Raw genomic sequence first — 26,471 nt, 5'->3', positions numbered from 1 at the left:
ACTAACTCCCATTATTGACATATTAGAAACAAGCCACGTCTATTTTCGGTACGATCTTTAATGTGATTTAACCATTTTGATTTAAAGAAAGGTCCGATCCATTGAATAGAATTGGTCAGAAAAAGAAGTTCAGTTACCACATTTGGATCAATTCTACCTAATGGATTCAAAAAACAACATATCACCTCATTGACATTTTATTAAACCAACTAACTCGATTGGTTTATATATTGATATGAAAGATCAACTTACCAATCGGGCTAATGGGTTGGAAAGCGGTTGGCCAACGCAACTTTTTAATTACATTTATTGGATTGGACCGATGTTGTGGGTTCGATTTGAGCGATGTGGGTCGGTCCACCCACTTACTTTTTGGTTAGATTAAAGAAAGACAACCCGAGAACACTTATGGTCAATTCGAGTCGTGGCCTAGTGGGACTACACCTAAGTTCTAGGTTTACTATATGATTGAGACTAAGTTAGGGCAAAGCTTAGGTCACTTCAGCCTAAAACACTGATATACTATCCCAGTTTTACTTGGTTAAGCAGTACGTGGTGCTCCAATTGGATATACCCGAAGGTACTGTACTGAAGTTGTAGTGTTCATGGGCGTCCCCCGTGTCCCGAAGGACTAGGTAAGCTTAGATTCGACTATTGGGTTTATAAGGAGATGACGTGATGCAAATATGAGTATGTATGCTCGTGAGTGTGTGCAAAGGGACAAAGTGCGCTTGGGACGTTTTCGTGAATATCCATCCATACAAATTAAATACATCCAATCATCAAACAAATTAACAGAGATAAACAATTGAATATATCTAATCACTTGCCAATGAAAGAAAGGACAAAATCTAGCATAATTTAATAGTCTTTTTGAATCAACTGGGTTGATTTAAGGAAAAAGTCAACCTAAGGATAATTTTAGATCAGGTTAAGTTCGACCCTATTGTCCCTAGTGGAGTTGTCATTGAAATTGCCTCGACCTCGGCCGTCTACTAAATAACCGATAAGGAATCCGATTCGTAAAATTGAAAATTTTTATAGAATAGGGAGTCGCTACCTAGTTTAGGTCTAGGAGCCATAGATAACTCTAAAATGGATTAGGTTGGTCCACAAGTAAGAGAAATGGGTAAGGGATCAAATTACGGGTTGAGAAAGGTGTTAGGTATCGAACCCGTCCGATTGATTTGATCGGTCTCTACTACGATCCAAAAATATCTCATGGTCAACATTCAAAGACTAAAGATCAAGTTAGGATCCAATTATCATCAAATCGCATCGGATTTGTTAAAAAAATCTTACAACTAAAATAATTACATGATTTTTTGAATTTCGCATGATGGAATCCCACGATTTAATAAGGTTTATATGATACCAAAAAATTAATGGATCCATTCAGTCACATTTTGAAGAGTATAAATTTGATTTTTAATTCCATGTGCGTAAAAATCAATGAGCTAACCCACACATTTTTAATCAATGGCCCCTTGTCGATGAGTTGCCATTAGTCGATAATTTGATTTTGATTTTGATTAAATTTTTTATTCGAGTCGACATTTTGATTTGAATTTGAATTTGAATTTGATGTTTTCAATTTAAATTTGTATTTGATTTTAAATTTTGATGGCTTAATTAAGATTTTAATTTCAATTTGGTTTGATCGATTGAGTTCAATTTTGGATTTCGAATTTGTTAGATTTCGATTTAGATTAGAATTTATTGGTTTTATTATTATTTATTATTTATTTTTAATTTGAATTTGTGCTTTAATTGGTTGAATAATTTTAATTTTGATTTTCGATTTGATTTTGCATTTTAATTTGATTTTTTGTTAAATTTTAATTTGATTTGAATTTTTTAATGGGTTTCTTGATTAAAAATAATTTAATTTTTTATTTAAATTTTATTTTAATTTTCGGTTTGAATTTGATTTAAATTTTAACTTGGTTCTTAATTAAAATCGAAATTTTTATTTAAATGATTAATTCAATTTTTTATTCATACTAATAATAAAATGATTAATTTTATTTATTTATAAATTTATTTTATAGTCATATGATGGTTCATGTGTAAATTAATCATTTAAATAATTTTTTAAAATCGAATTTGATTTTAATGAAACTGAAAATAAAACAGTAAAAGAAAATACGATAAACAATAACAAACAGAAAATATAGAAAATTATTTTTATGTAGAATTAAGGGAATAAATTAGGAGGCTTCGACAGATTATCTTGTAGACAATAGATGAAAGTGAATTACTATCCAATGGTGATAGAGTCATGTGTTATTTATCTTTGAATTTACAAAATGAAGGATTATTGAAATTAAAATGAGTATAATAATTGAAAATATATACCTTTGAGTATTAAACTGTAACAAGAATAATACAATATTTTTGGAGACTTTTTGAAATTTGGCTCTGATACCAGATACAGAATATAATCCTATTGAATCTGACTTTGGTAGTCCACTTAAAGAAATCAATACAATAAGTATAGAAAACAATAATTTTACTATAAACAAAGAACTACTAAAAGAAAAAATATTAAAAAATCTTTCTAGTAAATGTTTTTTTAAGAATTTCTCTAATACAGAATAAAAATTGAGTAAAAATAAACACATATTCCTTTCTTTATTCGATTACAAACAAAGACAAATTCAAATCAAACGCTTTTGGTAAACACGTTAAAATAAAAAATACAAATCTAGGAAACTTTAAAAAATAAAAAAATTGAATCAACATTTTCTAATTTTAAAGCAATAAAATCATGAGATCAGCTGCAACTCCTCTTAAATAAAAAATACAATTTTAAAAAGAAATTCCATGTACACAAAAAGATCTTTCTAATGTAATAGAACAAAATAATCATACAAACACCTATCTTCACCAGTTAAGTCAGCAAATATGATCAATAACTGATAAACCAAAAATAAATGAAAAAAAAATCAACGTCAATAGAATCATCATCATCATTTTCAATTACTACAATGGTAAAAATTCTTTTCATTTTCAACATGGATTACCTCATGTAGAAATAACATATTCCTTTTTAGAAGAAATAACAAAAAGACTACAAATAAATTTAAAAATAAATATCTTAACAAAAAATTCAACTATAAAAGAGAGAAAAAAATAAGAAAAAAAAGAAGAATTTAGTTACATATCTTCAAATAGTTCAATAGAAAATATAGAATCCCAATTTTTAAATCAAGAAAATCTTGAAATAAATAAAATAAAAAAATCTAAATATCTAAGAACAAATTATTCGAAACCAAATTATTATAATAAAATAAAAAATTACTATAGAAGACCAATACCAATTAATATTCAATTTGAAGAAAGAATAAATCCACTCAAACATTATTATGGAAATGAAATATACGAATTGAACATTAACAGACAAACATAATATCAAATTATGAATACTTTATCTCAAATTATGACCAAAACTGTAGTTGATGGTTTCACTTGTTAATTATACGGTTGGTGAAATAATATGTTAAGCGAAAAAGAAAATAATGAAATATTAAAACAAGTTAAATTAAACAACAAAGGTGAGCCAAAATTAGATAAAAATAGAAAAGAACAATCAGATAGTTTTATAACCTTAATCTCAATAATTTTCCTTCATTTTAATCGAAGGATAGATGAATTATGACAAAATGATAAAGAAATAGTAATGAATTTGAAATGTCCAACATTAACTGATTTTATATGGTATACAGATGTGTATTTATCCAAATTATATTTCTTAAATACCGTATGCAATGATGTATTCTGAAAAGAAAAATTCATATCCGACTTACCAAAACTATTTACAAACAAAGTAAGAAAAAGTCTCAAATGTGATAACGATAATATAAATTATTATCAATATTCATTTGGAATGGTTATACAAAGAGTCAATATGATAGGATTAAAACTCTGCTTAGAATTAAAATTCAAAAAACAACTAGAAAAACAAAAATCTTAAAAAAAATTAAGAGATTTTTGTTATCAATTTTGAAAAGAAATGTTTAGAGCACCTTCACAAAAAATAAATAGAATACCTAAAAAACTCAATAAACTTAAAATAATTTTAACAAATGATCTTCTAAGATTTTAAAGAAAATTTTCAAAATGAAAAAGAGATTTAAATATTCAAGTAAAAATAGAAAAATAATTGAAATCAATAATCTATTACAAATATGGAAAATCCGAACATACAACTAATAGATGTCATCTAAATTTTTTTAAGAAAAAAGTAAATGAATTACAAATATCCTCTTCTATTGAAATTCATATTTCTTTAGAAAATGATTATGGATGTCCATGGTATCTCAACTTAGTTTCTTCCACCTCATCTTCTATAAATATTTTTCAATTAAACATATTACTAGAAAATGTAAAATTAATGTTAAAAATACTTGATGAAATATCAGACAAAGATCAACGTAATCAACATCTAATTTAAATAATGGAAAACATAAAAAATCAAAATCAAAACAATAATTTGTAAATGAAAAAGAAAAAGTTAAAAAAATTTCAATATCAAACCAATTATATTTTTTAAAAGATATTTATTTAAGAGTAAATAAAATTTCTTCAAAAGAATCTACTTCCTCAATAACCATTTCAAGTTTACAACAACAAATTAACCAATTAAAAGAAGAAATTAAAGTCCTATAATAACGAGTATCTTAGTTACAAATGTCTTCAAATCTTCTATAAGAATCAGAAAATTTTTCTGATACTTAAGAACAAACTAATCAATTCCTTAATACAATTACTCTCTATAACTATAAAAAATAAAAAAAATTCTAAAAAATTTATAGTCTTAATAAATTTAAGCGTAAATCTAAATTGTATAAAAGAGGGATTAATTCTTATATCTTGTTGTAAACCAACTTAAACTTCTCTAATGACCGCAAGAGAAAAAAATATGTATATTAAATATAAATTAATTGACGTTTTTGTTTGTAAACAAAAAGTCTTTATTCCTATTCCTTGCTTGTTATACCTAATCTCTAACAAGAAGTAATATTAGGAAATCCTTTCGTAAATAAAATACAACCATTCATAATGGTTCTAGAAGGAATCCTGTATAAAATAAGAGATACTAAAGTACTATTTAACTTTATATCACCTCCCCTTTTTGAACAAGTTGAATTACTAATAAACTTAATTCAATCTATAAAAAAATTACTTAATTTTATAAATCAAGAAAAATAATTTCAAAAGATAAAACAAGATATTGATAACCCAAAATTACAAATAAAAATAAAAAAACTTTGAGGAATCATTAATAAAAAATTGTTGTTCAGACGTTCCTAATGCCTTTTGACAAGAAATCTAATCAAGTTGTTCTTCTTTATATTTCAAATTTTGATAAGAAAGATATTCCGATAAAAACTAAACTAATCCAAATAAATTTTAGTTATCTAGAATTATGCCAAAAAAAAAATTCAAGATCTCCTCGATAAAAAATTAATCAGAAAATCAAAATTTCCTTTAAGATGTGTCATTTTTAGGTAAAAAATACAGTAGAACTTGAAAGATGAGCTCCTAGACTTGTAATAAACTCTAAACCTCTTAATAAAGTCTTACAATTAATAAGATACTTTGTTCCAAACAAACAAGACCTTATTGATCGACTCACAAGTGTAAATGTATTTTCAAAATTTGATTTGAAATCAAATTTCTGACAAATTTAAATATAAGAAAAAGAAAAATATAAAATTGCATTCACGGTCCCATTAGAACATTATGAATGAAATGTAATGCCTTTTAGACTAAAAAATACTCCAAGTGAATTTTAAAATATAATTAACGATATATTTTCAAATTACTCGAAATTCATCCTAGTTTATACAAACGATATGCTAATATTCTCCCAAAACATAGATTCTCATTGAAATATTTATATATATTTAAAAAAGTAATATTACAAAATTAACTAGTTTGTCTTAAATAAAAATTAAATTATTTCAAATAAAAATCTAATTTCTATGATATTCTTTAGAAAACAAAACATATACACCAGTGAATCTTGTTATACAATTTGCTGATAAATTTCTTGATGAAATCACAGATAAAAAAATAATTACAAAGATTCTTATGATGCTTTAATTATGTTCTCAATTCTTATGATGCTTTAATTATGTCCTCAAAAGACCTGAGAAAAATGAAGTCAAAAAGATATTGACTCAAAATTATATTCAAGCAGTTCGAAAAATTAAACAAACTATCAAAGTTTTACATTACTTACATATTCTAAATTCAGAACTTCCAAAAATAATCCAAATTGACGCCTCAGAAATAAGGTATAAAGGAATATTATTTCAAAAATCAGTAAACGAATAATAAATAATAAGATATACCACATGAATTTAGAATTTCTGTCAACAAAATTACTCAACAATCAAAAAAGAAATTTTAGCAATTGTTTTAACAATTTTAAAATTTCAGAGTATTGTTCTAAATCAAAAGTTTTTATTAAAATTTATTGTAAATCTGTAAAAAATCTTTTAGAACAAGATATAAAAAACCTTGCATTAAAATAATTTTTTGCTAGATGACAAACTTTACTATCTATTTTTTTAATTTAATATTGAATTTATTATTGATTCTCAAAATAGTCTTCCTAAATTTTTAACCAGAGAATTTTTTCAAAAGTCACAATGAACTCTTCCAAAAGTCAACAAAAGTTAAAAGAAAACGAGAAATTTTTTGTAGAAATTCAAATTTCTCCTTCTCGTCTTTCTCCAATATCTAAAAATCTAAATACCTCCATAAAATAGGTAAAACCATATTTTCATTATCGCAAAAGCAATTCGAATATTTAACGATTCCTCAAATTTAAAAGTAATTATTTTCTAGCAGTAATCTTTTCAATCCCAAACAACCCAATATATCCTCCAAATATTATAAAGTAATTTTTTCTCAATCTCCAAATGCATTTATTTCTTATAATTTAAATCAAAATTTAGAATAGCATATTCAAAATTAAAAATCTAAGAAATCATACCTTATCAAGAATGAGGTTCATTTTTCTAAACCTCAAAATATGTCAAATCTCCAACCAATCAACAAATTTCATACACTTATTTTGGATATCAAATTTGGATTCGGATGTTATTTTAACATTCGGAGTCGGATGTTATTTTAACATTTGAATGAGTTTCGGATACGAATTCAAATGTTATGAAATCCAATTCGATAATATCTGTTCCGATTTAAATATGTGTGTTATGTATGCATGTAACACAACAAAACTTATTTTGTACTTATATATCTGCTTGTGTATTCATGTTACACAACTAAATTTACCAATGTATCTTCTCTCTCAAGTCTCAAACGCAAAAACCAGTGTGGGTTTCGTCATTTCGATTGTGTGAGCTCCGTAGCCATCCTCTTCTCCGGCCAACGAGCATCAAGGTAGGTACTTCCCCTCCCCCCTCCTCTCTCTCTCTCTCTCTCTCTCTTCACACACACACACACATGGTGGCTTCAACCTAGCTCAATCAAAATAATATTAATTTAGTTTTTGAAAATCAATTTCTTCAAATTGATGTAAAACTAGTTGATGTTTTATTCGAATTTTTCATCATTTTTTTTCAAAAATTAAAGTTTATTCAATTTTAAGACTTTTTTTTTTTTCAAAAAATCTTGGTTCGTGATATCCGATCGGATTCGAATTCGGATATAGCACTATCCGATGGTAGTCTTACATAAATCCAATTTTATTATGTTTTCTTTTTAAGTAATTACTTTAAAAATAATATTTTTAATAATTATTATTTTAAAAATAATTTTTTATTAGTATAAATAGCAGCAGAAAATTAATTCCGTTTGTAAAAGGAAAAAAAATCGTATTTTTGCAACGGATGAATTTATCGCCGCTACAAGGCACACACTCCACTCGATTTATCTGAAAAATAATCATTTTTTAGCAGCGGTTTAATTTATCCGCAGCTAAAAGGCACAAAAAGGGCAGCGAAAAAACACAATCCGCCTGTAAATCCTCTTCACCGCGCGACGAAAAAGAAATTAAGTTGCTAAAGAAGTGCGCATGAAAAACCAATTCTGTCTTCCCTCTCATTTCCCTCTCGTTCCTTCGTCTCTGTTTGTCACTCTATCTCGTTTTCTTGCTGTTTGTTGGGGCTTGTGAGATTACTTCGACAAGGTAGAGTGAAACAATTGGTAAGCTCACACATTCTCTCTCTCTCTCTCTCTCTGATGTTTCGATTTAAATTTTTTTTGCAATTGATACTCTGCAATTCGATCCTTCATCCATGGATTAAACCCTAGACTTCCAACGATTTCTTATTTGGAATTTTCTGCTAATGTGTGATTTGTTAAACCCTGATTTTTTTTTTTTGTTAATTATTTTTTGTTATTCATGTTTTTTTTAATGTACTTGTTGAAATTTTAGAATTATAGATTTCAGAAGTTTTTTTTTTCAATAAATAAATAAAAATAAATAGAAGATGATCTTCTTTTAGTTGGATTTATATCCTTTCTTCATGTATTTAAATAAAATGTAGCAATCTGATCTATATATGTTTTTGGATTTATGTGATTTCTACTTCCATTTTAAGTGCACTGAAATTACTTCTTCAATAGGGTCGAGCTAAATTCTGAATGGGGCCTTATTGTGCCTTTCAAATAGCAATATTGTGATAGATGGCAACATTATTATGTATTCTTCTAACAAGTAATGTGTTTTCTCAACTGCTACACCAATAACTTGCATTGAGAACCAATAATTTGGTTCTCTTAAAAAATAAGTTTGAAGTGCATAGCCCCTTTATGCTGATACGGTGATGACAGTAAGCTTTAATCTCGTTGATGCTACTTTCCTTGCAAGTTTGTGTGGGTGATTGAAATTTTTGCCCAAATTTTTGAACTATGAAAATCGCATCTTATTTTTTCTCTAATGGTTTAACAGAGTTGATTTCCATAGGGCAGTCAGTGGGGAAGGTGGCTATAAAATCTCTGCTGAAGAATCATTGTATTTGGTTGAAGCCTTGAGGTATTCCTTTTGCTCTACAACTTTCACCATGATGTTAGACATTTGATCAAGTAGTCATAACCATTCAATGTTTCACCATAGTAGTCTACTATGATATTTCACCCAGTTGTTTGCTTGTAATTGGGTTTTAACTACTGTAGGTTCATAGTTTCAATTTCTTATCTCCTCTCACTTTGGTTTGCTACTAAACAAATACAACAATATAGTATTCTACTCTTCTTGAAATACTTTGGAAATGTCTTTTATCCTTGGTGCATCTGCATAGAAACCAAATTGACAAGATGTATTTGGTTAAAAAATAGATGTTGTATTGAAGTAGTCAGACTTGTGGCATGTGAACAACCTATTCTTGAGGTTCAGCTTTTTAACATCCAGTTTGAAATGCAAATATGGAATCATTTATGTTCTGGTAGGAGGGTCTGTCATGCTCAATCTCGTTTTCTTAGTGAAAGAGCACTATAATAGGTGAGTTTTCTCATTCTTATTATTTTAGTTGCTGATGCTGATTACTTATCTGCATACCAAAACTGTAGTTTGAGTAATGCTCATCTTTCTAATCTCACTTTACCACCCTAAATTAGATGGGATAAAGTATTAGAAGTAATCAGAAATTGACCCTATTATAATAGTTTGCTACTATAGCTTTAGGTATGGATTTTTATTTTTATTTTTATTTTTATTTTTATTTTTGAGGGTACCTAACGTATGGAATTGGGAACCATCTGTATTAGTGCTAGCTTTGACACATCCCACCTTACCAAAAAATCCTCAAGTTTCAAGTTTTCTTTTGTTTTAGAGATTTTGATTTGTAATTGGATTCAATTTTAGTTACTATATCATGGATTTTCATTTTATTTTATGAATTTATGAATAAAATTGAAATACAAGAATGGGTTTTCGATCCCCTCGGATGATTCTATGTAATCTTAGCCAGTGAGTCTTGAGCTCCAACACCATGAAGTCTAAGATTGGGTTCAATCCCAGATTCCCATATGGACCTAAATAGAAAAAAAATTTAATATTTTAGGTGAATAATTTTAATTTTCAAACAGTACTACAGAATTTCGAATCTCCCAAAGCTTAATTGGGTGGAATTACAATAATTAGGTTGTAGGATCGATCCTAGGTTACCCATCGAAATCATTACTGTACTAATAATGAATATCTGGACCCTCTTCCTTTTATGGGATAATTTCCTATGATTTGATGCAGAGAGAAATTTTAAATGTATTTTTTTCTTCATCAATTATGGATTGGATAGGTTATGCTATCAAAATTAACCCAATGACCTGTCGGATGGCCTATTGGATGGCATGCCCAATGTCCTGTCGGATGGCCTGGTGGATGGCTTACCCAATGGCTTGTTGGATGGCTTGCCCAATGACTTGTTGGATGGCCTATCCAATGGCCTGTCCCATGGCCTATCCAATGGCCTGTTGGATGGCCTGCCCAATGGCCTGTCCAATGACTTATCGAATGGCCTGGCCAATGGCCTGTCGGATGGCCTATCGGATGTTTGTTTACTTGAGATGTAAGTAGTAATAACAAACTTGCCAATATTACCTATTTTTGGAAATTTTAAAAATAATGAGGACAGACTTGGAATGTAAAACTTCATTCTTTTATCTTCTCTCCTCGTATCTCCACTTTTGGAGATAATCAAATTTGACATTTTTTCCATTCTCTTCTATCCAATTTTCTTCTTTTCTTTCCCCACTTAACAATTCAAACAGGAGAAAGGAAAAGAAAATTGCATATTTTCTTTTCTTTTCTCTTATCTTCTCTCAGTTCAAATAGACTGTAAAGAAAACCTAACATTTATTACAGTCTTTATAGTATTTTTTTTTACAGTAATTTTTTAATTTAGGTGTTGAAAGAAGAGATGGATAAAGTTGGATGAAAAAGTCGAGGTAAAGTCAACTACTTATGATCCATTGTCAATGTTTATAACTCAATGAGATTTGTTTTTAAAAGTTCCCTTGCATTATTTTCTAATGTAGCGTGAGTAGCGAATATATAAACGGTGTTGATAAATTCCTCGACTTCGCATTTACGAATAAATCAACCGGCCTCATCCCATGTGCATGTAGGAAATGTGTCAACTATAAGCTCTTGAAACGGGATGTTGTCCAGGAACATCTCATAATTTATGGAATTATGGAGCATTACACACTATGGAAATATCACGGGGAAACTTTTCCACATCCACATCCACTATTTCATGTGATGATACTCCAGGTGGTGTTGATATGAATGGAATGTTGCACGATGTTTTTGGTATATCGGGTGTGGACAATGATGTACCTGATGGAGCAAGTGAACCTACACAAGGGCGTAATGCCGATGCAGAAAACTTCTTTAGGTTGCTTCAAGATGCAGATAGAGAGTTGTATCCCGGATGTACCAAGTTCACAAAGCTCTCTTTCATTGGTCGACTATATCACATAAAGTGTTTGTCTAGATGGAGCAACAAGTCCTTTGACATGTTGCTTACGCTTTTGAAGGAGGCATTATCCGAGAGAGAGTTGTTGCCAAAGTCTTTTTATGATGTGAAGAAGATCATTAGAGAGTTGGGACTTAATTACAAAAAAATTGATGCGTGCTCTAATGATTGTATGTTATATTGGAAGGACACAGCCAATGATGAATTATGCAAGGTGTGTAGTACTTCGAGATGGCAGCAAGTATAACATAAAGAGAATTATGAGAACATTTCTCTGAGGACAAAAAAAAAGAAAGATTCCTGCTAAAATATTACGTTATTTTCCATTGGTTCCAAGGCTTCAAAGGTTATTCATGTCATCGAAGACCGCAGCATTCATGCGATGGCATGACAAGAGTCGTACCAAAGATGGGTCATTGAGGCATCCAGCTGACTCTCTTGCTTGGAAAGATTTTGACATTAAACATCGACCATTTTCTTTAGACAGTCGCAATGTTAGACTTGGGTTGGCAACCGATGACTTTAATCCATTTAGGACGATGAGTATTTCTCATAGTACTTGGCCTGTCATTCTAACAGTATACAACTTACCACCATGGATGTGCATGAAGTAGCCTTATCTCATGTTATCATTATTGATTCCAGGTCCTTATGGACCCGGCAATGATATCGACGTGTATTTGCAACCATTGATAGATGATTTGAGACAATTGTGGGAGTTTGGCGTAGACACATATGACGCACATAGCAATCAAACTTTTCAAATGAAAGCTGTACTATTATGGATGATTAGTGACTTTTCAGGATACGCTATGTTGTCTGGATGGAGCACCAAAGGTCGTCTTGCTTGTCCTTGTTGCAATGAGGATAATTGTTCTCGACATTTAAAGCATGGTAGAAAATTTTGTTACCTAGGTCACCGTCGATTTCTGCCGATTGACCATAGGTTTAGATTTGATAAGAAATGTTTCGATGGAGAACAAGAACATCGAATTATGCCAATCCCGCCATCTGGTTATGAGGTTTTGGAACAAGTAGAGGGCATTAACATTACGTTCGGGAAGATTTCTATGGTTGCAAAAGGTCACAAGAGAGGGTGAGAAGATGATGCGAGAGATTTTTACAATTGGAAGAAGAAAAGCATTTTCTTTGACTTACCTTATTGGAAACACAATCTGTTGCGGCATAGTTTGGATGTCATGCACATTGAGAAAAATGTGTGTGATAATGTCATTGGGACTTTGTTGAACATCGAAGGAAAGACAAAGGATAATTTGAAGGCTCGTCTAGACTTGCAAGAAATGAAAATACGAAATAAACTTCATCCAGTTAGTATGGGAAATAAGACATATTATCCTCCCACATGTTTTACAATGACCAATATTGATAAAGAGAAATTTTGTAATGTGTTGAAGAATGTTAAGGTTTAAGATGGTTATGCAGCGAATATTTCACGATGTGTACATCCCAAAAAACGTAAGATTTCTGGATTCAAGAGTCATGATTGTCATGTGTTGATACAACAACTACTCCCGATAGCCTTGCGAGGTACATTGGTTAAGCATGTGAGCGCAAACCTAATTGAGTTGTGCACATTCTTTAGAGAGTTGTGTTCTAAGGTTGCACGGGTAGATGACTTTGAAAGGTTGCAGTCTCGGATTGTGCTAACATTATGCCACTTAGAGAGGATTTTTCTCCCAGCGTTCTTTGATGTCATGGTGCATTTACTCGTTCATTTGGCTGCTGAGGCACGAATCACTGGACCAGTACATTATCGATGGATGTACCCTATTGAAAGGTATGCATTAATTTTTGTATTTTTTTGTTTAGTTTCACATGCACCACACTATTCAATCTCATAGTCAAATTATCTCAATGCATGGTCATAGGTACCTTCTCACACTTAAATCGTATGTATGTAATCGAAGTCAACTAGAAGGTTCTATCGCAGAAGGGTACCTCGCAGAAGAATGCTTAACATTTTGCTCGAGGTACTTTGATAGTGTGGAGACAAGGTTTAATCGGTCAATAAGAAATGATGACTTTGGTAACACTATCTCAGGTCGACCATTGGAAAAAGAACAAGTGTTTACTCTAGATGAAATATCATGGAGACAAGCAAATCGATACATGCTTTTCAACTCTGAGACACTTGTCCCATAATTTGAGTAAGAATGCATATTTCTTTTGAATTTTATCATGTATATTGAATGTAATATATCCATAGTTAATCATATCTCTTGAACTCAAACATATACAGAAAACACAAGAATGAACTTAAGCAGCAGCATCGTCGGGTCAATCATTTTAAAATTGATAGGCTTCACGCCAAATAATTTGATGATTGACTTTTCAACAAGTCCTCCCAGTCGGAGAATTTTCCACTTTCAGATGAAGTTAAGAAATTAGCAAAGGGTCCTGATCGTGTCGCAAAAAGATTCAACATGAATATCATTAATGGGTTCAGATTTCGCACGAAAGGTAGTGAAAGTAAGAGAAAAACTCAAAACAGCGGAGTTATCGTGGTTGCAAATACATAAAGTTTCTCAAGTGTTAGTGATAGAAATCCAATTCAAGGAGACATTACCTATTATGGTGTATTAACTGATATCATAGAGCTCAATTATTATGGATGGAAGCATGTTGTATTGTTTAAGTGTGAGTGGGTTGACGTTAGAAGAGGAATAAAAAAAGATGACTTGGGGTTTACGCTCGTGAAATTCACATACTTATCCAATACTTGAGCAAATATTTTCGATGAACCATTTGTATTAGCATCTCAAGCCACACAAGTATTCTACGTCAAGGACTCCATAGATTCAAACTCGTATACTACTGTACAGTCAAAACCAAGAGATTTGTTTGAAATGGGAAGAAATGGTACAATAGAGGATATCGATGATTACTTGCAAAACTTGCCTTGTAATGATCGAAGTATGGTAGATACTTTGATCGCCTTTGATGATAACGTAACATGGGATAGGTCAGATATGCCAGGAATAACGATCAATGCACCTCTAATTATCACAACACCTTTAACGACCACAGAAGAAATTAGGGAGGATGACATTGATGAGTCAGATTTCAATAGTATTGATGGGGATGAGTTGGAGTCCAGTGATGCTGTTTGAAATTATTCATGTACAATGATGTAATTCCAAGTTCAATGTATCATTTGACATAGATTTGGTAATTAATAATTAAAAAAACTCATTTGTAAATCTTTGAATTGACCTCTATTATCATTAACTTAATAACATTTTTTATAAGTTTCAAAATAACTAATCATTTTCTTGATCTTTATTATAGGATGCATAGTCATGATTCACAACCTTCCCAACATGGGGATGAGACGGTACATTTGGGGTCCGCATAGATAGACATGACTGCCCCTTCCGATCAGGCATCTAATTCAACATCTAGTAAGATTGACTAATTGTTTTTAAGATTTTACACTCATATATGTATATGTAATTGAATGATAATCAATTTTTTATACATAATTTTCTACAGGGTCCACCAAGACGCATAAAAAACTTGTGCGAGGCAATACACGTCTTGAATCACTTTGGAACATTGGCCCACAGGATTTAAAAACATGTGTTCGAAAAAACAACTACAAGTAGCCTATTGGCAATGGGGCCAAGTTACTTGGACAATTTTTAGGTACCGTGGTACGGAAGCCACGGTTCATATCTTTCATGTATTCAGATTGGAGGCGAGTGCCGATTGAAGCTAAAGAAAACATTGGCAAACTGTTAAGGTAATCTAAAAAATAAATCAATTAAAGTACACTAACTGTTTATATTTATCCAGAAACTTTACGCCTATGCTTTTTTAAATTTGATGTAGGGGGTTTTTGATATCGATGCCGACTTGAAGGGTTGGGTTCTTGAATCCTTCAATCAAAAATGGAAATACCGCAAATGCCTCTTGAAAAAAAAATACTATTTAGACTTTGTGGGAGCTCCAGATGAGGTTAAAAAGAACCTTCCACCTTTTATGGATCAAGTGGAGTGGGATTGACTTGTTCAATTTTGGGAAGGCAAAGTTGGTAAGGTATGAGTAACAACCATAGTTACATATAAATTCATTTAATTAACTGTTGGTAAGGTTTGAATATTATCTAATTTTTTATTGTTTACTTTGTAGATGCGGGAAAAGAAAAATAAAGCCAATCGTAAGAAACAAAAAATGCACCACACATCTGGCACAAAGAGCTTCGCAAGAAAATTCGAGGAGGAGGTAAAATCAAATAACCATCGAACTTATTTAGTATATGATTGCGATAATATTTATTGACTTATTATGCTTTACTTCTTAATAGACAGAAAAGAATAATGGGGTGGAGCCATCGCGGATGCAAATGTTCATAGTAACCCATACAAGAAAGGACCAGACCTTTATAGATGCAGAAACAGCGAAAGTTGTTGTAAATATATATTTCCAACCTATTCTATTAGAAAAACTTATGTATCCAAATTTTCTATCATATAAAAATGTTTGTAAGTTACAATCCTTTTTTTTATCTTTTTTTTTGTTTTAAATCATGTTAGTATTAATTGTATTTAATCTATTTTAGGATGAAATGAGACAAAAAGAGAACAAGTCCCAAATGTCAGATGGTTCCCAAAGCAACACTGGTAGGAATGACATCTTCTCCCAAGTCATGGGAGAAGATGGTCATGGTCGTGTCAGGCAGATGGGGATGGGAATGAACCCTCAGCATTTTTCGGACCCCAACCCACTCGTCAAGAGTGTATCTCACAGGCCATTGAGGGAAATCGTCATGCTGATGAGGCATGCCGAGAAGCCGCTGCAACACGCCGAGAGATGATTGAATTTCAGACAAATGTTTCGATACAATTCGAAGCACTAATGTCATTTATGAGCCAGCAACTTGGCCGTACCGTAAATATGGCTGAAGTACTTCGGGGTACACAGGTAATAACTTTTTATTTCGCCTTCTTAAAAAAAAAAAATTTAATTGCATTTTCTTGTATTAATAGTTAAAATAATATTGTTTGTAGGCTTCCAATGGCAGCGATCCACAAACCTCTGTTGAGCAGTAATAGTTTGATTTGCAAGCTTTTTTGACAATGATCGGTGATCAATTTTTCGTTTTACAAGTTTCAGTACTAGTAACAATTTGACTCTCCTTACCTTTTGTTAAATAGAAATTAATGATCGATATTTTGCTTTCTAAGTTCTGTTAATAGTGATAGTTGGATCTATAAACATTTGTTTATCATGTTGGAATTATCAACTTTTTGTATTGCAACTTTCATTAGTGATAGTTGAAGATGTTACAATTGTTCAGTTCCATGTAAATGAAAATTAGACAAGAACTTGGTCTTGAATGTGTGTATCGTGTCTTATATATGTGGATTGATATCTAACACTTATTAGGTAAAACCTTTTTTAACTCTACATGTATTAGGTAAAACCTTTTTAACTCCGCCAATGTAAAATTAACGTTTTACATTGCCGGTCCCAAGCCCGGATAAAGGAGGAGGGAGAAGGTATGCCATGGATTCATCATTGTGAGTTTATTCATCACCTCAAACTAATGGTTTACAATTGTAATTGTTCCTCTTTGTCTCATATTTCTAATAAATTCTCTGTACTTTACAAGCTTAGCTACTTTTGGATACAAATTGTAACTTTAAGGCCATGCATCACCACACCAAGAAATACATTGCTCTAAAAGTCATGTATTTTGGTCAAAGGTACATTTTAAACACAACACAATTTGAGTTAATCAATCAGTTCAAACACATATTGATACCCATATCTTTGAATTAGTAATTGAATCTTGGATGTACTAAAGCCATTGCTCCTTGAGGCTCTTTATCCATAATCCTACTTTGATTTCTTCGTATCTTTTTTTAGAATTTTTATTTGTTATACCTCTTCAATAAATCATTTTATTGATAAAGAAATTTTCCATAAGAGCGACTCGAGAATAAGAGTGATAGATTTTAAGTTGAGGGATTGATTTTTTATTTTTTCAATGAAGAGTCCTTGTGTTTGTTGCATTAATTCATGTTGTAGTTAGCTTTCTAATTTACATCATATGTGTTATATTTACAGGTTCTATGGGTTTGCATCTGAGGCACAAATGGATCCAACTGTTGAGGTGCATAAGTTTCTCTTCTTTTTATGTTTCGTAAGAGTCATGAAGTAGGAAAAATCCCTTACACAAAAGGGTGGCCCATGTTAGGCACCGAACGATTTAACTCGCTTAATTGTCCTGCATTTTAGGCTTCTTTTACATTTGAATAAGATTTAAGGGTCTTTAAGAAAGCTTATTATTTTGGGTAGGTTCTGCCTGCCCCTGTCTTTTGTTATTGTCGTGCTTTACTCTTTGTTTATAAGCAATTGAATTTTCATTTTGACGTAGTGTTGTAAGCATTGGATTATTAATTGTGAGAGCATCCTATAGAAGCATTCTATAATGTGGATTACATAACTGTGTTCTTGTTTTCAAGGACATATATTGATAAGAAATGCCCATTTACTGGCAATGTTTCCTTAGGGATGTCCATGGTGATTCTCTTGCTTTTGACACAAGATTCTTTAAAGGATATTTTTATTTTTTGTTAGATAGAAAGCAAAATAGAATGTTTTCCTTTTGGAAGGATCATTACTGAAGGAGGTGCGCATTGCTAGTTAAGGCTTAGTTTGAGGGTCTTCTGTCACATATGTGAGACATTCAAAGATGAGGGGATGCTCCACCTTATGGGTTCAATTTTGGTGATTTCTTGGGTCAAAATCGATTAAATCAGATTCTGATGTATTCATTTGGATGGTCAGAAAAAGTTGGTGAACTATCTAGTTGTTATGGATATTAAATAGAGACATTTTGACTTGATGTCTCCTTGGAGTGAGCCATTGAATGGTGGACCCCAAACCCTATATATGTCTCACTTTTACAGCACTGGCAGGGTGGGATGGCTTCTTTTTGTCGCATCTTGATTCAATTATTTGTTTTTATTTAGTATAATGACCTCTTTGGGGAATCTATGTTTGTTTGATGCGATGACAATCAACGATTTCCATTTTTTTCCGGTCAAAACCCATTTGTAGGTGTAATTTTCGTATATGATCTCTATCAAAGAAGGACAAAAACAAGCTTGCAAAAGTGGGCAGTAGAGGTTGCATCCGCTTGCAAAAGTGTGCATTTATAGTAGCTCCTGTTGACAGTTCACAAATGCATCAGAAATGTGCCTTGTAGGATGCAATTTGTGATTACTCTATGACTATAACATAAACATAAATGCAATAAAACTGTTGAGGAACAGTGCCACACTACGAATAGAAACATATCTTGACATTAAAAGAATATGCAGCTAGACTGAAAGCAGTGACACTTCAGAAATGCAACTTGTGATTAGTGAGTGAACTTGTTAACTTTGAAGTAGAAACAAATTTGTGCCAACAGAATATGTCGTAAGCCTTCAGAGGCCGTGAGACTTGCATTTAAGAAATTATTTGGAGCTTAGATGCATTCCCATTTTCTGATGGTATATCATAGATAAAATGGTCAGGGCCATTGAAAAAGCATAATGAGACTATTAAATATTAAATTGAAAGACTTCTCTAAGACATGTACAACCTAGAAACATACAAGTCTGAGAGTGATACAAATGAGAGGTCAAATATCACCTTAGAAAACCAGACACAAGGACATACATCTATACAATAAGAATGTTGTACATAGTTTACTTGAACTATATCATCCAGCCTTGGTATATTTTTTAATACCAAAAATAAGATAAAGATAAATTCAAAGCTTTTATCCTAGAGATGAGTTCATGTATGTCCACATTTATATCCACATTTGTGTTCAATACACCCTGTAAATGGAATGCTCACATGGAATCAATACAGATAGCCAGATTGATGAACATGTTTGCAAGTCTGAAGTGTGGATGCTTGGGACAGACCTGTTGGTGGGTTCTTATGCGCTCCTTGAGGGAAGTTACTGTGGCATCATGGTTTTCTGGAGTGGAATGAAGGAAAAAGTAGACAAAGATTAAGGCTATGAGGCAGATGTTTCCCATAAAAGCAAAGGATTGGTAACATTTTTTGTCACCAATCTAGATTTGGCAAAATTATTTCCTTCAAGATCAATCACAGATATTGCATATGGATAAATCTAAACTCATTTGATTATTATTCTTTCAGACGCTGAAGTTAAATGAGCAAGACTTCCTTGAGAGGAGTTGGCTTTCTGTCAGAGGTAATTGCTTTGGTATTACTGGGATATCAGTGATGACATTGCATGTAAGTGATGCTACAAAACTGTTGTTTTGGGATGAAATCTATGCCCATAAAAATTAACATCTTGTGAGTTGTGACTACATCCAAACAATTATATATGCATGTGTACACGGGCATGCAAATTACGTAATTTACCTATAGTCATCTCATTTTGAATTGTTTGGAGATTATCATGCTCACAATATTGTATTTCTTTCTTCATTGCAGATAGTGACTAAACATGGTCAAAGTATGACACTAAGTCTTCAAGGAAGAAATGGGCATGGTGACCTGAAAAATTTTGGGAACTTGACCATCCATGCTGAGGAAACAAATGCTTCAAGGCAAGCTTTTGTGATGACATTCCGCTATTCTCACTTGGAAAACAAGAATCTCTTTTCTAAAAGTGTATGCATTTTTAACATGATGTCCTTTATGAAGGTAATATATATATAAGGTCCTGTTCAGCAACAAACATTTTGACAAACATTTTGGCAAAACATTTTTCAAAACATGGGTTAGAGGTTTTGGAATGGGCTGATTTTTGGTGTGGATGATCTCTACGATGAGGAGATCATCCTCACCAAAAATCAGCCCATTCCAAAACTTCTAGCCCCATGTTTAAACCGTCCATTTTTTGTAAACTATTTTTTATGGGGTTAGAAGTTTTGGAATGGGCTGAGTTTTGGTGATGATGATCTCCTCATCGTAGAGATCATCCTCACCAAAAATCAGCCCATTCCAAAACCTCTAACCCATGTTTTGAAAAATGTTTTTCCAAAATGTTTGTTGCTGAACATTTCCCTATATATATATATATTACTCATGTATATATAGGTCTCAAAATCAATTTTTGTTTTCTTTTTGTAGGACCCTTTCTTAAGAATATCTAGGATTGTTGAGAATGGAGGTTCTGCCCCAATTTGTAAGACAGAAGTGGTGAATGACAACATCAATCTGACTTGAAAACCAGTATGCCTGACTACACAGCAAATTGGTAGCAAGCAAGTTTGTTGTTTTTTTATTTTACGATTCTTTACGTGTCTCGATAGCATGTTAAATAGCGAACATAATATGCCACACGTCTCTGTACTTTGTAATGTCAAGTAACTCTCAATCTAACTTGATATGGATACTTGCAGGTTTCAAAACCATGAATCCTACTATCCTGGTGTTTCGACCATAATGTAGATAACAAAATAGTGCCTTGTGTTCTATGCTTATATTATTTGCTTCCTAACAAATTTTTGTTTGCTGCAGGACAATGCCTTAGTTATAGAGTGTTTTGATTTCAATAGCAACGGCAAGCATGAACTTATAGGGTAACCAATTAATGCTTGGGCCACATTACTTAGCTTTCTTATGTTGTCAGTTTTTTTATTCCTGGTTATATAACATTTCATCCATTTAATCCAACATAAAACTTCATATCTCAGTGGCAGAATTGGAAAGACTTCACAAGGAAAAAATTGGAGAAAAGTTACACAAGGGCCTTCTGCTCGGAAGGACCATATGAAGGTAATTTTTTTTTAACGACTTATTGAATGAAGTTGTTGTGTCACACTGCTTATGTTACAACATTTTCTCTACAGACACTTAAGGGTCAACTTTTCGTTGATGGGTTTGTTGAGAAAGCACTATATAGGTTTTTGGATTATATCTCTAGTGGATTTGAACTCAATTTTATGGTTGTTGTTGATTTCACAGGTATATAGCTTCCATGCTTTACAAATACAGATTTTCTTTCCATTATGCCTAGTTCATGTAGGAATCCGGCCTAGTTCATTTACAGTTAGTGGCATCTTGCCTGCTTGTGCAACTGCGACAGATTCATGGCTATGCATTGGTGGCTGGAGTCGAAGAAGACATATTCGTGAGTAGCTCTCTTGTTGACATGTATGATAAGTGTGGTTTCATACACGAAGCTGGGACGTTGAAGGTAATTTGAAGGTAATACTTTAAACTACCATTTGGTTAGGTAATTTGAAGGTTGATGCCATTGTTACAATGAACCATGTATTAACTAATTTGAGAACCCAACCTACACAAATCCAACCATTTCAGTTTGCTGGATGTAGATAGATTAAAGAATCTCCTAATAAAGGCTAAAAACAAGGAAACATCAATGGACAGATTAAAGAGTGAAGTATGTATTCTAGAGTAATTTTGTCTTAATCTTAAATGCACTATTAACTGAAAATTTGTGTGGCAGACTGGCAACTTTATACGTTGTATTTGATACATAGTTATTGACATGTATTCTTCAGTGGTTATTTGAACATTGCTTGTATTTGGATTCCCTTACATAGTATTCTGTATTTGTGTTGTGTATTGTTCACCTGATTTTGTAACTTCTGGCTCAACTGATATCAATTCCTATGGTCATGCATAACTATGGGACTGACAAATTTCCAAGTTTTTTGTCACTTGTACTTTATTTGGTTATTTTGGATGGTTTTAGTTTATACCAATAATTCTAGACCCTTGATGTAATGAATTGGTATTTTCTGCTTTACTTTTGTTTATGTTCGTTCAGTCTGAGGAACCACCCCACTATGTTCTCCATATACAATACCCTGAATGGCCTGATCATGGAGTGCCCTGGGACACATTCGGCGTTCGTGAAATTTTGAAAAGAATTTATCATATACAAACCAATCTTGGCCCGATGGTCGTTCACTGCAGGTCTACTGGCAATTGGCATAGTTCATTTTATTTCTGCTCTTAGTTCACATTCTGTTGTCTCTTAATTAAGATTTTTCTAACATTATATCCGATTTTGGGGACTCCAACCAGAGAAGAGATTAAATGCATGAATCCAAATAACACAGAGTTCAAATTTCCTCAAATCAAAGGTCACCCATGGCACAAGGTCGGGAATAAATTGTTCCGAAGGTTTATTTTCATTTGATCTATCTTGATATTGACTGCAATCAGATGGATTTCTTTACTATGCATTCTATTTGTCTTCTTGCAGTTCCAGGCAACACACCGTGTTAGTTCCGATGGAGAAGTTTTTAGATGATCCCTTACGAGTACATCTAATTCTTGTCCCATCATTGAAGATAATATCTCATTCAACCACTTGTCCTCATTCAAGTGCACCCAATAACTCATGAAATTCTACTTCATGCTTTAATGAATCTCCTCTCACACATCTATAGGCGTACACGGTGGAGCTGGAAGCAGCACTGAACCAGCTCCAAGAGGAGAATACTTGCCTCAAGCAAACTTTGGTAAGCAAAATTTTAATAAGACTTGTTAAATTTCTTTTCTTTGTTACTGATATTGGTAGAATTGTTGCTTTACATCTTGAGCTGAAATAGGAAGAACCTGAGAAGAAAAGGAAGCTAGAGGTAATTATTGTGGTACACATCATTTATTGTTTGCTTTAAAGTTATTTTATCGCTGACATACATATGGACAGCCAGCTTGGTAGTATTTTTTAATTTTTTTGGATAACCGGGTGTCTAGCTAAAATGTTTATGCAATCCTCTTTTATCTTTATCATAGGCCAATCATCTTCTATTTTTAGCTGGTATGTACATGTGGGAGATGCATAGGTAAGATAAATGCACTGCTTATAAGGCTTTTGAGTTCTTTTTATCTATATATATGTGTGTGTGTGTATATCCTTGGTAGGGTCACATGGAAATGGATTAGTAACATAAATTTAACAGAGTTCCCACTGCTAAGTAACATGAAAAATTTAAGAACACTGTGAGTTGAATGCTTTTTTATGTATCTCATGATTATATAGTGTTAACAATTTAAATTGACATAAATTGGATTGGGTTGCAGAGTATTGAGGAATTGTAATTTTACTGGAGTGATACCGGATTATCTCGGGGATATGCCAAACTTGACAACCTTGTAAGTATGGGCAGTTTTTTCTTTTTCAAATAAGATTCTTAGAGTTTTTTATTAGATGTTGAGCTGCTTTTCCAAGGTCCAAGTGCATGGTCTTGCATAAACGACTAGTACATGAGAAATTCGTTGCACTACATTATAAGGCATGAGATTTTCTAACACAGTTGAATCTTGGTTGATAGAATTTGATATAGTGAAGAAAATCAATCTCGCTAGATATAAAATCCGTTTGCTGGTATTTACTTCATTGTTTTCCTATTCAAATGTTATTTACCATGTGTTAGAAGAATCTCTTTACTTAGTTGATTCTACTTAATTGGATTCCTCATTTTTGTTAAAGTAGAACAATTACAAGGTTTTAAATAAATGTGCTGGATAGCAATCCTTAGTATCTCCTACTTAGTTGCAAATCTCTAATTTCCACATACTCCACATTCATCTCTTCCCTCTAACGAAATTAGTGAGTTTGAATCAAGCCTAATTGGGTTTGTATCATAATTCATCTCATAATGTGTGAGAGAAGATAATAAACCACCCTCTAACCAACTCTCTAATATGGTCTAGTAGATAAAATAACCTGCAAGGACTGCTGTGCTATTCCTTTGTCATACAGTTTAATTTAAAGATCTGAAGGCCTCAAAGGAGCTCTAACTCACATGCAGGCTAGCACCTTGATGGGCCTTGAAAACTCACACGCACTTTACACCCCATTTATCTCACTTGGTAAAACAGATTGAAAACATCTCCATTGTAAAGAAATGGATGTTAAAAATTCCTTTTGTGCTTTTCTACCAACAATCCTCCGCAATGCTTCAAGAATACTCTTCTGTTGATCTTGCATCAGTCATGTCAATTTTAAGTGTATATGCTATGTGTCACCATATCAACCTTGTATCCATGTCATATGTGGGTATCATAGGCATCAAAGTGTAGCATTTTAACAAATTTATGAACTAGTCAAAAAACTTGCTCACTTGACTTTGAATCAATCAAAATTTAGGAAAAAAAAAAGAAGATTAGTTTTCCTGTCAAACCAAAGAGAATTTCCAATTCCAACCAATACTTGAACAATGAAAATTAATACCTTAGTTGCAAGTGGATTCATGTCCTAGATTTAAATGTTATCTAACCAGAATTTGATATTATGAAACCTTAGTGAGTAAAATCTAATATAGGAAAAGAGGTTTGTAAATGATTTAAAGAGCCCAAAAGGTTGTGTTGGTTTCCTAAATTTCTGAACCTACTCTTGGAATGATGGGCAAGAACTACTAATTTTTTTTACATTGTTCCACAAAATTATTTCATGTTCCAGTTTCAGTTTTCGTTGACTTTGTGTTGACGTCAATAATTTGGTGCATACCTCTCAATGGTACAAATTAAATACATGCATGTAAACTTACATTTTACCAATCTGACATGGATCCTGCAAATCCTACAGTTCAAGCCAGATCCATGATTTGAGGAGGCCAAGCAATTAATATGAAGCGGTGCATTTGGTAGCTACAACTACAATCCACTCCTTGATTCTCTGGAGGAGGATTCTGGCTATGGACGGGGTGATTATTTCCTGGTTGGTCATGACTTCCCAAGCTATATGGACACTCAATCCAGGGTGGACGAAGCTTACAAGTAAGAAAACCAGAACCCATTTTCTTTTATTTTTGTGGTGGTGGTTGCTTCCATGTCAAATATGATAAATCTAATAACATTCATCTGTAGTAGATTTGTTAAAAGTGCATCTCACCAAGAAAATGTGAACTCCTGACAAATCCATCTTCAACTATTATAACTTCACCAAACAATCTGAAGAGAGATTTAAAAACTAAAGCTAGAACAGGTGGTTCCAAAAATAGTTAGATTTATGAAAGTTGAAGATGAGGGGCATTTGGGTCTTTTCATGTTGTTAGTTGGGGTCTAGGTCATCAATGTCAAAACATAGGGGTATCCCCAATAATCAGCAACATGTGAGGGAGGCAGGTGTAAAATAAATTTAAAAAAAAAAATTACCCTATAGCGACAATAGCTGACCATCGCTATATCCCTATTTTACAGTAGTGATTGTCATTTTTTTCGACTATCTTGGACAGTCGTTTTTTCCGACTGTCAAAGATAGTCGTTTTTGGAGATTGTTTTAGTCTGTCACAGTTTAAAAACCACTCCTTTTAAAACAACCCCTTTTCTGACTGTAGGAGCAATCGTTTTTAACCTATTATGACATAGTGTATGGATCGACAACTACCTTCTCCTTGTATTTATGAAATTTCTATTTTTCTAATGATTGTGAGATCATAGTTGCAAATTTTTCTTACACTTAGCAATTCAGAAAGAGAATAATTAGTACTTCTGTATAAGCATGTTCACAATCCTCTATGTTTTAATTAGTTGGATATATTATTAACTTATTTATATATTAAAATAAAAAAAATAAAAGATACAACTAGAATGTAGTACTTTATAATTTCTTTATGCATAATGTTAATGTTTTTCATTTTCACTTCTACTCATAAGAAATAAAACGTTGCTAATATTCAATTCCACGTTTATTGTATATTTGTTTTCAATGTATGTAGGTTGGAGGACATGGGGTAAATGTAATATATATATATATATAGACCTATTGCAGCGGATATCAATATCCGCTGCTATACATGTGATATATTTTTTTTAAATGATCTATTGTAGCGGATATTAAAATCCGTCGCTATACATGCTGCATTTTATTTTTTTTTAAAATGATGTATTGCAACGGATATTAATATCCGCCGCTATACCTGTTATATTTTTTAATTTTTTAAATTGATCTATTGCAGCGGATATTAATATCCGCTGCTATATGTGCTATATATATATTTTTTAAATGACCTATTATAGCGGTTA

The 26,471-nt window shown here is 32.1% G+C and overlaps 1 protein-coding gene across 3 annotated transcripts; it reads left to right on the top strand.

Moving 5' to 3' along the window:
- The first annotated feature begins 7,500 nt into the window (after positions 1 to 7,500).
- LOC147410662 (uncharacterized) lies at positions 7,501 to 26,174 on the top strand. Of its 3 annotated transcripts, XM_086438140.1 has the most exons (20): positions 7,501 to 8,184; positions 8,933 to 9,016; positions 14,769 to 14,881; positions 14,973 to 15,222; positions 15,312 to 15,518; positions 15,612 to 15,704; positions 15,787 to 15,891; positions 16,042 to 16,403; positions 16,490 to 17,598; positions 19,953 to 20,132; positions 20,595 to 21,046; positions 21,161 to 21,674; positions 21,714 to 22,409; positions 22,521 to 22,596; positions 22,702 to 22,759; positions 22,889 to 22,960; positions 23,051 to 23,080; positions 23,238 to 23,287; positions 23,526 to 23,597; positions 25,033 to 26,174. In XM_086438140.1, exons 15-20 carry the CDS (start codon positions 22,730 to 22,732, stop codon positions 25,070 to 25,072), a joined length of 294 nt encoding a protein of 97 aa, XP_086294266.1. In that variant the 5' UTR covers positions 7,501 to 8,184; positions 8,933 to 9,016; positions 14,769 to 14,881; positions 14,973 to 15,222; positions 15,312 to 15,518; positions 15,612 to 15,704; positions 15,787 to 15,891; positions 16,042 to 16,403; positions 16,490 to 17,598; positions 19,953 to 20,132; positions 20,595 to 21,046; positions 21,161 to 21,674; positions 21,714 to 22,409; positions 22,521 to 22,596; positions 22,702 to 22,729; the 3' UTR covers positions 25,073 to 26,174. The 3 variants fall into 3 exon arrangements, 2 of the variants coding, with proteins under 2 accessions (XP_086294266.1, XP_086294272.1); XR_015177332.1 differs by lacking the exons at positions 16,490 to 17,598; positions 19,953 to 20,132; positions 20,595 to 21,046; ... (7 more) ...; positions 23,526 to 23,597; positions 25,033 to 26,174 and adding exons at positions 19,353 to 19,540; positions 19,650 to 19,681 and having other exon boundaries at positions 7,540 to 8,184; XM_086438146.1 differs by lacking the exons at positions 7,501 to 8,184; positions 8,933 to 9,016; positions 14,769 to 14,881; ... (7 more) ...; positions 20,595 to 21,046; positions 21,161 to 21,674 and having other exon boundaries at positions 21,683 to 22,596.
- Positions 26,175 to 26,471: the final 297 nt, after the last annotated feature.

This window comes from Akebia trifoliata, chromosome 1 (assembly GCF_017979445.1).
Source record: "Akebia trifoliata isolate Shusen 1 chromosome 1, ASM1797944v1, whole genome shotgun sequence".
NCBI lineage: Eukaryota > Viridiplantae > Streptophyta > Magnoliopsida > Ranunculales > Lardizabalaceae > Akebia > Akebia trifoliata.
The sequence above is the reverse complement of the archived record's forward strand: the minus strand, read 5'-3'. Positions and strand labels throughout refer to the sequence as shown.

Excerpts from the sequence above, each read along its gene's own strand:
- LOC147410662 (XM_086438140.1), top strand. The coding sequence starts at position 22,730 with ATGGAGAAGTTTTTAGATGATCCCTTACGA. Across the intron at positions 22,961-23,050 it reads CTTGCCTCAAGCAAACTTTG|GAAGAACCTGAGAAGAAAAG; the intron begins GTAAGCAAAATT and ends GAGCTGAAATAG. Across the intron at positions 23,598-25,032 it reads ATGCCAAACTTGACAACCTT|TTCAAGCCAGATCCATGATT; the intron begins GTAAGTATGGGC and ends CAAATCCTACAG.